The 11053-nt window shown below is 44.4% G+C and overlaps 1 protein-coding gene across 1 annotated transcript in view; it reads left to right on the plus strand.

Moving 5' to 3' along the window:
• Positions 1–9968, plus strand: part of GRIN2B (glutamate ionotropic receptor NMDA type subunit 2B) — a 303242-nt gene extending 293274 nt beyond the window's left edge. Inside the window, exons 9-12 of the mRNA XM_036302093.1 lie at positions 527–687; positions 2792–2979; positions 5390–5628; positions 8130–9968. Of these exons, the coding sequence (XP_036157986.1) occupies positions 527–687; positions 2792–2979; positions 5390–5628; positions 8130–9968 (2427 nt within the window). The remainder of the gene's footprint in view (positions 1–526; positions 688–2791; positions 2980–5389; positions 5629–8129) is intronic.
• Positions 9969–11053: the final 1085 nt, after the last annotated feature.

The raw sequence follows: 11053 nt of genomic DNA on the forward strand, positions 1-11053 counted from the left end.
TACCTAATTAAAACTGTATTTGATTTTAAAATATATCCTGCAACTTATGTAGGATGAATATGAGCTTTAAATGCATCAGGGAAGGTCAAGAGAAAATTCCTTAGTAAAATGTATTTGATACCCAGCAAATTATTTTCAGGAATACTATGCAGCTTGCCTCATCAAGGTCCTATGGCCATAATAGTGCAAGGAAAATATATTTAGCCCCCAAATAAGAGGCCTGGAAGCAGATTTTACACAATGTTCAGAAATAAAGGTGATTAGTGTGCCACGGCTTGTTTCCATTGCCATTGGTATTGTGCAGTATGCATAAAAGGAGCACACAGGGGTTATAGATTAGTCAGGCAAATAATTCTCAAATTGAGTTGAATTGAAGTCCACTTTTGGGTGACTCCTGGGTGAGGGCTAGTGTAATTGGTGAACTATAGTTGGGTCTGTTCCATTATAAATCCACTAATACTAACAATATTTCTTCACACTTTCTGAAGCATTTTCTCTCTCTTTCTCTCCCTTTCTATCTCTCCAGTTCCAGAGACCTAATGACTTCTCACCCCCTTTTCGCTTCGGGACGGTGCCCAATGGCAGCACAGAGAGGAATATTCGCAATAACTACGCAGAAATGCATGCCTACATGGGAAAGTTCAACCAGAGGGATGTGGATGATGCGTTGCTCTCCCTGAAAACAGGGTAAGAACTGCTTCCAAGCTCAGAGTCTGTGGTATGTTTCTCACATTATTAAACATACATTGAATCAGATGTACTATGTTGGGGTGCCACACAAAGTTACAGCAGGGAATACTTCACTTGCTCTTCATGGATTTCCAAGTTAAATTTGACAGTATAATTCAGGCCAGTGCACAAGGATTCCTATGCTATTTTTGCTTCTATGTGTATGTTTTACAATTTGCATCAGTGTAACCATGAAACAAGAATTTGAATAGATATAAAAGTAGAAGCGAAGAGTCAATGATAAGGTTCATGTGTTACACATCATATAAAGACCTGTTGAACAAGAGGTGAAAATGATGGTTCTAGTATCTCATAGACAAGGGAGAAATAAAACAAAAAGGGTAAACATTTTTAGACAACAAACAATAAGAATATGTTGACTGATCTCTCATTCTGTTTTTGTTGTTGTTATTCTTTGATCCAGCTCTATACTCTAGGAAATATTTGTTCATTAAAAGGAGCTCATGATCTGCAAATGTGTTGGCTTGCATAATCCCAGCCACATGGATCTCTTTACTCATTTGGCCTCCTGAAACCACAGCTGTCGAATAAGACAGACAGTTGAGCATTATAGATGTTGGGGTTTGTAGCTAATTTCCTGTATTGTATGATAAATAGCAATAGTTGGATCTTCTGGTGGCTTCAGTTCTGGAAGAGCCACCAGATGTATGGTTACCTAAATACTGTTATTTAAGTATTTTGGTATGTTATAATATGACTCTCTCTTTTTTAAAATTTATCTTTATTGTTGAAAATAATACAAATGTATCCTTTTTCCCCCATTAACCCCTTCTAGCCCACCCTCACCTGCCCCCTGCCCTAGGCCTTCACCACACTATTGTCTGTGTCCATGGGTTATGCATATATGCATATAAGTTCTTTGGTTAAGCTCTTCCCACTCACTTACCCCCACCTTCAAATGACTCTATCTTATCACCATAAAGTCACAGCAGATTTTAGAAGATGGGATTTGAGCTTGGGGATAGGACTGGGTTGATTGGTCTGGCCCTTGGTACACCACAGTTATTAATCATATCAAAGCTTTCTATAGGGTCCTCATGGGCCTTTTTAAATATGATGCAAGGCTTATCACACCAGAAAGGGCTTATTTTTTCCTGAAGGGTAATAAAGCTAGCTTTACTTACATAAGTAAAGGATAATGGATGCTTTTCTTGAAGACCTCTCTATTATCCATATGGTTATGTCTGAATTTCTTCCTCCACCTTTTATGTGCTTGAATGTTGCTTTCAAATATTGATTTATGCCTTCCCGCTCTTACTCCTAGTCTACTCACTTCCCTACATATTCCCTTCTTGCAAAATACAATATGAAGGGGTAGGTAAAAGTAGGTTTATAGTTATGAGTATACAAAATACAGAGTTTATTCTTGTATTATTTACCATACAAACAACTGCAAACCTACTTTTTTCCGCCCTGTAAAAGGAGGTTCTTATATATGCTTAGGAATTCGAGAGATCTGAGTTCTCTATGTTGCAATCTCTTGTTAGTTTCACACATTTGCTCTTAACACAAGCCTGTGCTGCCACCACCCCAACTATTCCTTTTTCCTTGTGTGGCAAAGCAGAATATTGAGACCTTTCTGACCACAAAAATAGCACTGCACATCCATTGAAATACATACACCTACACTTATCCCCACTCTGGACTGTAATGAACTGGAAAATGAAAAATGTTATATAAATCTAACCCATGCTATTTGTTGTTATCATTGTGATGGTTACTTTTCATTATTTCTGTTATTATTTTTATTGATTCCTTTTTACTTCCTCTTCCTTTCAGACCCAGCTTATGAGTTGGCTTCAGGCCAAACTTACATTCTCATCATTCCCAGTAGGAGGGAAAGAACTCCTCCTTTCAACTTGAAATCACATAAAGAATAACCTGGGGTAGATTCTGGCTGAGTTCCAACTTGAGCCTTTCTTTGAACCAATTCTCCCCACAGTTTTCTGGAACCCTACTGCTTCATATTAATGTCCCCATAGGTAGTTCTGTACTAAAATTCCTCCACTGTATTGGGTTTCTTTGTTTCTTTCTTGCACAGGAAACTGGATGCCTTCATCTATGATGCAGCAGTGCTCAACTACATGGCAGGCAGAGACGAAGGCTGCAAGCTGGTGACCATTGGCAGTGGGAAGGTCTTTGCTTCCACTGGGTATGGCATTGCCATCCAAAAAGATTCTGGGTGGAAACGCCAGGTGGACCTTGCTATCCTGCAACTCTTTGGAGATGGTAAGTTAACAAAAGAAAGTGCCTTCTTAGCCTCTTCTGATGGCCAGTCCAAAACATCAACCTGATTTCTCCATTCTGCTAATCCCTGCATCTCCAGGAAAGCATGTCACAATACACTATGAGATTTTGGGGTTTGTATTAGTTTCCTAAGACTGCCATAACAAGGAACCATAGAGTGGCTTAAACAACAGAAATATATTGACCTACAGTACTGGAGGCCAGAAGTTCAGGATGAAAGTATTCATTGGTTTCTTCTGAGGGCTGCCAGGGAGAATTATTGCATTTCTGCTGTCAAGTTCCAGTGGCTTTTCCCTTTGTGCATGTTTTTTCCTTTACATGCATGTGTCCAATTTCCCCCTTTTTTCAGAGCATTAGTTACATTAAATTAGGGGTCCACTCTATTCCAGAATGACCTCATTTTAACTAATTACATCTGCAATGACCCTGTTTCCAAATGAAGTTCACATCCCAAGGTACTAGGGTTAGATCTTCAACGTGTGAATTCAGGAGACACAATTCAAACTATGACAGAGTGAAAGACAGGACATAAGATTAAAGTAGTTGATCAAGGAGGTATGTTTCGGAATTGCAGGCTATGATCAAACCTCCAGGGAGTAAGAGAGGCTGATATAAGATGTCCCAAACAATTATCTCACATGTGGACGAAGTAGATAGAACTTTGGAAGGTCTCTGCTCTGTGTGTATCCAGAGAAAGGGTAGAGAAATCAACTTGTGTCCATCTACTCATTCTTCCCTTTCTCCCATCATGTTCTTTCAGCTGGAAGAGGTAGGAGGCAGACACCATAAGGTATTCCCCAGTGCCATTCCGGCAGCAGACTGAGCAGCCAACTTGCTTTGAAAAAAATTGCATCTCCTATTTCATTATAGCATGTTTTCTGCATCCCTTTTCACTGTATTGTCCAAAGTACCTCCTCCTCCTATTGGTCTCAGAGAAGCTAATCCAGTTACGGTTGAGCAACTTGACTCTACTTGGCCCCATGGGCCATCAGCAAAGCAGTTCTCTAAATTATGTCTGCAGAATCGTTGCTGTTAGGGATGAGATAAGAGGCAGAAGAGCACAGCTGGATTTTCAGACTCAGGTGAAGTGGTTGCTCCACTAGTTAGGAGAATCACAGTTTGGTCAAAGAAATGAATATAAGATGATTTGATTGATGTTGGAAAGAGGAGGGATTACAGCTGGGCTGTTAACTGGACATTTTGGTGTGAGAGCTTCTATGATTTTAGTAATAACAGAGATCTACCTCTGAGGAAGAACAGCAATAAATCTGATTTGAAAAAGTGACCAAAGCTCTAGTCAGATTGCACAAAGTTCAGATTTTTAGCCAAACCAGAACTATTGGAACAGGCAATTCTCTTCATGAGATTTTCAGAATGTTGCTCATCTAGAATTAGATGCATTCCAGGGCACGTGGTTTCTTTCATTTCCCTTTTGTTTAGGTTCTCTACATTTCTGAGTCCTAGTATGTAGTGAAATGGATAAAGATTATTGAAACCTGACATGAATTGAGTCCATCAAAGCTCCTTTAAGCAGTGTTAAAAGGAGGCAGGTCTGAATTTGGTGGTCTCATTTTATTCAAGCTCACTTCCCTTTACTCTTAATGTTTGTATTTTCCTTGGCAACAAAAGACCAGTAAGTCTGAGGGTCCCTAGGGAATCAGTCAATCTCTCTGCTAATCTCTGTCTTTCCTCTCTTAACGAAATTGCTTTGCACATTTGTTTAAGAGCAATTTTCTGAATCACTTGTTTGATGATGTTATTCCTCACTGTCTACAAAATAAAGTGCCAAATGCTTAGTCTGATGCACAAGCCCTCAGCAGTCCTGCACCAACCTTTTTTATTCAGCTTTCTTTGCCTACTTGTACTCTGTTTGAACTGTTCCGCATGCCTTTCCCTAAACAAGCCTTCAATTTTCCACCTTCCTTCCATTGATCCTGCTATTTTTGCTGCCTGGAGTGCATTTTCATACAATATACATTAAAATACACCCACTCACCATGCCCACCTTCAAGTCTTATCTCTCTCATGAACACCTACTGGCCACTCACCCACAAAATTACTTGCACTAATTTGAACTCTTGTTACTTGCATATAGTTTATCATATTGATTATGTATATACTAATTTACACTGGATAGATAATGGAGAGCAGTTAATGTCTCATATCTTTGTATTTTCTATGGTACCTTTATTAAGTTTTCGTTGAATACAATGAATATTTATTGAATATAATAGTATTAATAAAATTACTGTTAACTATTAATTTTTTTTATGTCTCCCTGTCTCTTTCTCTCTCATGTTTTTCTCTCTCTCTTCCCCAACACCCCTCTTTCTTCCTTGTTTTTACTCTTCTGCTCTTTTCTCTTTACCTATTCTTCCTGCCCTGTTTCCAGGGGAGATGGAGGAGCTGGAAGCTCTCTGGCTCACTGGCATTTGCCACAATGAGAAGAACGAGGTCATGAGCAGCCAGTTGGACATTGATAACATGGCAGGAGTCTTCTACATGTTGGGAGCAGCCATGGCTCTCAGCCTTATCACCTTCATCTGTGAACACCTTTTCTATTGGCAGTTCCGGCACTGCTTTATGGGTGTCTGTTCCGGCAAGCCTGGCATGGTCTTCTCCATCAGTAGAGTAAGTGGGCTGATTTAGGTGCCTGGAGCCTATAAAAGACAGCTTAGTCTAGCATTGTGCAAAACTGAGAGACCCAGGAGGGCACTGACTCCAGCCTGTGCTGTTGAAGCAAGAAACCACATCATGTATGTTTCCCCAGTGGGGTTGCATGACATAATTTCTGGGGGCTTAAAAAACAGGTGCTGCCCTAGCCGGCTTGGCTCAGTGGATAGAGCATCAGCCTGAGGACTGAAGGGTCCCAGGGTGCCAAGGGCACATGCCTGGGTTGCGGGCTTGATCCCCAGTGGGGGCGTGCAGGAGGCAGCTGATCAATGATTCTCTCTCATCATGGATGTCTCTCTCTCTCTCTCTCTCTCTCTCTCTCTCTCTCTCTCTCTCTCTCTCTCCCTCTCTCTCTCTCTCTCTCTTTCCTCCTCCCTTTCTTTCTGAAATCAATAAATATATTTTTTTAAAAAAGAAAAAAAAAACAGGTGCTGCTACTTTTTTTTCCTTCAAGAAACAGCTTTCTGTGTAGGGTTTGGACATTTGGTTTTCAATGAGAACTGGCAGATCTATCAGAATAAAAAAGTTGGCCTTTTACCAAATGCCTTTCATCACCATTAGTTAATTCTGTATAGGCTGCCATAATAATTTAATCCTTTTAAAAAAATGATATTCCTATTCAGATAGAGAAATGTAATATGTCTCTCTTATTCTAACATACAAACGTATATTATTGTTTTATTGTTCCCCTCTGTGTTTTAACCATGTGTGAGTTATGGGGAGTTAAAGAACTTAACAGAACCTTCAGAAATAAGTCCTGACCCATAAGAAATTTACATTCCAGAAATGTCCTTAATTGGAGCAAAGTATAACTCTGAAGTTGCTCTTTATTTAAACTTCTATGTTTCTAGTCCAAACTAAGGATTTATAACATTTTTAATATGAACATGTCACAAGGAAGAGTAAGAAAAAATGAGAAGGAAAGTGGACTTCTCATTAAATTGTTCCATCTTTTGATCGTTTTCCTGTAGTATTTCACTGATAGAGAACAATTTCCTCTCGGCTATTAGTTGATTCAGGCTATTCAGTAACATTGGACCAGGATGACAGAACTTGTGGCCCATGAGTCATGTTGATTCCTTGTGTGGCCCTTCCCTAAGGTCCTAGATAGGGTGATGGCAGAAACAATCAGAGCTGGTGACCTGGAATAGAAACCCCATTCATAGTCCTTCTACATAATCAATGCCTCTGTCCAGGAAAAATGCTTGGCATTTTCTCCTGGACATGATTAAAAATGGTTAGAAGGAGACCTGACAAAGAAAGTAGAGTAACCTTACCTTGATCTATGTTGCTGTGTCCTCTGGGACAGTGAGGCTCAGCTCATCTAAACCTTTCTTCTTTGCCATTTAGTTATCATCCTCCTTCCTAACCTCCTCTCCTCCCATCTCCATCCATTGGGACAACTTCCCTTTTCAAATTATCCCCCTTCTTTTAAAGACACAATTCAAACAACCTCCTCTTCAAATACATTACCTTGCCAGGGAGAAAAGTTCCAAATTTGTCCACCTTTCAAGGCAGGGAGCAAGATATTAGCAGGAAGTTGGCCTGACTTTTAGACTTGAACCCAACCCATTCCTTCTCCTGGGTAGTGGTGTTTAAGGTCCTGCATACAGGGAGTTCTCAATCAATACTAATTTGCTGAGATATTAATTAATTATTTATAAGATTGAATGAAAAAATATAAGAAGAAAAGCAGGAGCTAAAGAGAGAACAAATAAAAGAATTCAACAAGGAAATTATTTATTCCTATTTAGTAGTAGATCTCTGTCCCAATTCTTCCCTCCCACGGTGTGGGACGCAGCAGGAGAAAAATCTGTCTTTGACCCAAGGGCTGCCTAATTCTCTCTTTGAATTTAGTTCATGCTTGGCTCAAGAAGAGAACTGCTTAGCTGTTATTTGGTGATCAAAATTCTAAAAGCTGCTCAAAATTTGTCAGAGCTGGAAAAGAAAGGCAATTGTGAGCTACCGAGCTCCCCTGTGCTTTCCTGCCAGCCAGTTTGGCCAGCCAGGGCAGAGCAGGCTCAACATCTGTGGAGCGTTGCTACTGATTTCCAGAAGGCTGACAATATTTTCTGCTATTGACCAATACCATGCATCAGCTTTAAGATGTGAACCCTGGGCATAAAATGGAACATCAGTGCAAGTCACTGAGGGAGTCAGGGCAAGAATGTCTTGTGATTTTATCCTATTTGCTCAAGTCACTTGTTGTAATCGTGCACCCTCTCAGCCAGCTAGGTCACAAGCTTAGCTCCTAATATGCTACTTCTAAATGCAGGGAGATAAATCGTGCAAGCTTCTAGCTAGCCACATCTTTTTACGAGTATATAAGGCTATCCGTTTCATATTTTCCCTGACTTTTCTTATCATTAGGCAATTAGTAGTGGGGGCGGGAGGATTCTTTACAGTCATGTTTTAGCCTCCCTGGAGACCTAATCCTTCCCATCCTGACTGTTCTGCAGGGTATCTACAGCTGCATCCATGGAGTGGCTATCGAGGAGCGTCAATCCGTGATGAATTCCCCGACCGCGACCATGAATAACACCCACTCCAACATCCTGCGCCTGCTTCGCACGGCCAAGAACATGGCCAACCTGTCCGGGGTGAACGGCTCACCGCAGAGCGCCCTGGACTTCATCCGCCGCGAGTCCTCCGTCTACGACATCTCGGAGCACCGCCGCAGCTTCACGCATTCCGACTGCAAGTCCTACAACAACCCGCCCTGCGAGGAGAACCTCTTCAGCGACTACATCAGCGAGGTGGAGAGGACTTTCGGCAACCTGCAGCTGAAGGACAGCAACGTGTACCAAGACCACTATCACCACCACCACCGGCCCCACAGCATCGGCAGCACCAGCTCCATCGACGGGCTCTACGACTGTGACAACCCGCCCTTCACCGCCCAGCCGCGCTCCATCAGCAAGAAGCCCCTGGACATCGGCCTCCCCTCCTCCAAGCACAGCCAGCTCAGTGACCTGTACGGCAAGTTCTCCTTCAAGGGTGACCGCTACGGTGGCCACGACGACCTGATCCGCTCCGACGTGTCTGACATCTCCACCCACACCGTCACCTATGGCAACATCGAGGGCAACGCGGCCAAGAGGCGCAAGCAGCAGTACAAGGACAGCCTGAAGAAGCGGCCGGCCTCGGCCAAGTCCCGCCGGGAGTTCGACGAGATCGAGCTGGCCTACCGCCGCCGGCCGCCCCGCTCCCCGGACCACAAGCGCTACTTCAGGGACAAGGAAGGGCTACGGGACTTCTACCTGGACCAGTTCCGCACCAAGGAGAACTCGCCCCACTGGGAGCACGTGGACCTGACCGACATCTACAAGGAGCGGAGCGACTCGGTCAGCGGAGGCGGGCCCTGTACCAACAGGTCTCACCTCAAACACGGGGCCGGGGACAAACACGGCGTGGTCGGCGGGGTCCCGGCGCCTTGGGAGAAGAACCTGACCAACGTGGAGTGGGAGGACCGCTCCGGGGGCAACTTCTGCCGCAGCTGCCCCTCGAAGCTGCACAACTACTCCTCGTCGGTGGGAGGGCAGAACTCGGGGCGGCAGGCGTGCATCCGCTGCGAGGCTTGCAAGAAAGCGGGCAACCTGTATGACATCAGCGAGGACAACTCCCTGCAGGAGCTGGACCAGCCGGCGGCCCCGGTGGCCGTGACGTCCAACGCCTCCACCACCAAGTACCCCCAGAGCCCCACCAACTCCAAGGCCCAGAAGAAGAACCGGAACAAGCTCCGCCGGCAGCACTCCTACGACACCTTCGTGGATCTGCAGAAGGAAGAAGCCGCCTTGGCCCCGCGCAGTGTGAGCCTGAAAGACAAGGGCCGGTTCGTGGATGGGAGTCCCTACGCCCACATGTTTGAGATGCCAGCTGGCGAGAGCACCTTTGCCAACAACAAGTCCTCAGTGCCCACTGCCGGACACCACCACAACAACCCCGGCGGCGGCTACATGCTCAGCAAGTCGCTCTACCCTGACCGGGTCACGCAAAACCCTTTCATCCCCACTTTTGGGGACGACCAGTGCTTGCTCCATGGCAGCAAATCCTACTTCTTCAGGCAGCCCTCGGTGCCAGGGGCGCCAAAAGCCAGGCCGGACTTCCGCGCCCTTGTCACCACCAAGCCAGTGGTCTCGGCCCTTCATGGGGCTGTGCCAGGCCGTTTCCAGAAAGACATCTGTATAGGGAACCAGTCCAACCCCTGTGTGCCTAACAACAAAAACCCCAGGGCTTTCAATGGCTCCAGCAATGGTCATGTTTATGAGAAACTTTCTAGTATTGAGTCTGATGTCTGAGTGAGGGAAGAGAGAGGTTAAGGTGGGTATGGGAGGGTTGGGCTGTGGGCCTGCGGTGGTGGGCATGTCACGGAGGGTGACGGGGGTGAACTTGGTTCCCATTTGCTCCTTTCTTGTTGTTTTAATTTATTTATGGGATCCTGGAGTTCTGATTTTTCGGAGGGCAACCCTGGTGACCAGCACCATCTCACCTCCCTTTCCAGTTCGCTCCTACTTTCCCCACCTGTCAGTCATTCCCGTTCCCAAGAGAGGATGCAGCGGGTTTGCTCAGCAAGGGAGGCCAAAGTGGAGAAAGGAAGTGGCTGCTTGTGAGCTTCCTCCTAGCATGGAAGGACTCTGTCACCCACTTCAAGTGAAGCAAGGAGAAGCAAAAGGAGGTCATGGGAGCGCAGGATAGCTCTTCCCAAACTGATCTTTATGTTTAGATGAGGCAGCAAAAGCATTCAAATAAGACCATTTAGCATACTTGCCTGTGAATGAAGAGAGGCTTTTGCTAAATTCTTGTGGCTTTGATGGCATCTGTTTAGGGATCATGTGCCAGAGGCGGGGAGGCCATGTGTGTTGGTATATAAGCCAAAATGTTTGCTTCAATTCCATGAGACTCATTAGTGGTGAACAAAGGTCATTGGTGGATGATGGAAAGTACATCATAGCAATCTTTCATGGTGCCTTAGAGGCAAGAGAGGGTGGACTGACTGTGTGTGCATGTGTGTGCAAATACACTTGCACATATGTGATGTGTACACACACAGAGTCAGGGGCCTATAAATGTAGAGAAGGCAACCAAGCCTCATGTTTCTTTCAATATTTCTCAGCAGTGTGCTTGTTTTGGCTTATATACAAACAGAGATGGTCATATGTTACCTGAATGTTGGCTGTCTCATCCCTTCACCCTTCCTGAATGAAGAGAATGGAAGTTCTTGTCAGAGAAGATTCTGTGGTCTAGACAAAAAGGTGGTAAACAATCCTACAAGAGCAAGGTACAAAAGTGATTTCTCCCGCTGCCAATACTTTCAACTGGTTTTGGCCAAGAACTTTCCAGGAAGGCTAAAGGGAAGTAGAAGTAGCCATGATCCTCTAGAGAG

The sequence above is a fragment of the Myotis myotis genome, unplaced genomic scaffold (genome assembly GCF_014108235.1).
Source record: "Myotis myotis isolate mMyoMyo1 unplaced genomic scaffold, mMyoMyo1.p scaffold_m19_p_3, whole genome shotgun sequence".
Taxonomy (NCBI): domain Eukaryota; kingdom Metazoa; phylum Chordata; class Mammalia; order Chiroptera; family Vespertilionidae; genus Myotis; species Myotis myotis.